This window comes from Mandrillus leucophaeus, unplaced genomic scaffold, assembly GCF_000951045.1.
Source record: "Mandrillus leucophaeus isolate KB7577 unplaced genomic scaffold, Mleu.le_1.0 Scaffold245, whole genome shotgun sequence".
NCBI lineage: Eukaryota > Metazoa > Chordata > Mammalia > Primates > Cercopithecidae > Mandrillus > Mandrillus leucophaeus.
The window spans coordinates 2012552-2013952 of record NW_012102532.1 but is presented as its reverse complement, the minus strand read 5'-3'; the positions used below and the strand labels follow the sequence as shown (position 1 = coordinate 2013952).

Below are 1401 nucleotides of genomic sequence, written 5' to 3'. Positions count from 1 at the left end.
AAAAAAAAAAAAAAAAAAAGAGAAACAAACCCTACCACATAATAGGGCTTGGGCTCTTCCCTGCCCTTATATTGTTATATGTGGATATCTGACATTTATATCATACAGGTGGATATGAACTAAAAGGTATTATTATGACTCTGACATGTCTCTTTTCCCATCTAGGTTTCTTTCTTTACCCAAAGAAATTTTCCCAAGCTTCCTCCTGCCTGCAAAAGCTGCTCTACTTTAACCTGTCTGCCATCAAAGAAAGAGAACAGTTGACACTGGCCCAGCTGGACCTGGACTTGGGGCCCACTTCTTACTATAACCTGGGACCAGAGCTGGAACTGGCTCTGTTCCTGGTTCAAGAGCCTCATGTGTGGGGCCAGACCACCCCTAAGCCAGGTAAAATGTTTGTGTTGCGGTCAGTCCCATGGCCACAAGGTGCTGTTCACTTCAACCTGCTGGATGTAGCTAAGGATTGGAATGACAACCCCCAGAAAAACTTTGGGTTATTCCTGGAGATACTGGTCAAAGACGACAGAGACTCTGGGGTGAATTTTCAGCCTGAGGACACCTGTGCCAGACTGAGACGCTCCCTTCATGCTTCCCTGCTGGTGGTGGCCCTCAACCCTGATGAGTGCCACCCTTCTCGGAAAAGGAGAGCAGCCATCCCTGTCCCCAAGGTTTCTTGTAAGAACCTCTGCCACCGTCACCAGCTATTCATTAACTTCCAGGACCTGGGTTGGCACAAGTGGATCATTGCCCCCAAGGGGTTCATGGCAAATTACTGCCACGGAGAGTGTCCCTTCTCACTGACCATCTCTCTCAACAGCTCCAATTATGCTTTCATGCAAGCCCTGATGCATGCAGTTGACCCAGAGATCCCCCAGGCTGTGTGTGTCCCCACCAAGCTGTCTCCCATTTCCATGCTCTACCAGGACAATAATGACAATGTCATTCTACGACATTATGAAGACATGGTAGTCGATGAATGTGGGTGTGGGTAGGATGGCAGAAATGGGACTAGAAAGAGTGTTCTTAGGGTAAATCTTCTAATAAAACTACCTATCTGGTTTATGACCACTTAGATCGGAAATGTCAATATATCTGTGTTTATAATTTGTCTTCCTGAAAAACCCAGCATAATTAATGATGCCCATACTTGCATGTGCGTGCACACAGACACACACACACATACACACACACACACACACACACTGGAGCCCTAATAATCGTGGTTAATTTCTGTTCTAACATACTCATTATGCATATGACAGTATGGACACTGACATTTACTGATGGCCAATTATGGGCAGGCATTATCCTATGTGTTACTTTACAAACATTTCACTGTTCTTTGAGGGAAGCATTGTTGTTTATGCTTTATAGACAAAGAAGCTGAGGTTTAGAGAAGCT

At 45.2% G+C, this 1401-nt stretch overlaps 1 protein-coding gene across 1 annotated transcript in view; it reads left to right on the top strand.

Annotated features, from left to right (window-relative positions):
• Nucleotides 1-1089, top strand: part of GDF3 (growth differentiation factor 3) — a 5693-nt gene extending 4604 nt beyond the window's left edge. The window contains exon 2 of the mRNA XM_011983075.1: nucleotides 166-1089. Coding sequence (XP_011838465.1) covers nucleotides 166-992 — 827 coding nt within the window. The 3' untranslated portion in view covers nucleotides 993-1089. The remainder of the gene's footprint in view (nucleotides 1-165) is intronic.
• The last annotated feature ends 312 nt before the right edge of the window (nucleotides 1090-1401 follow it).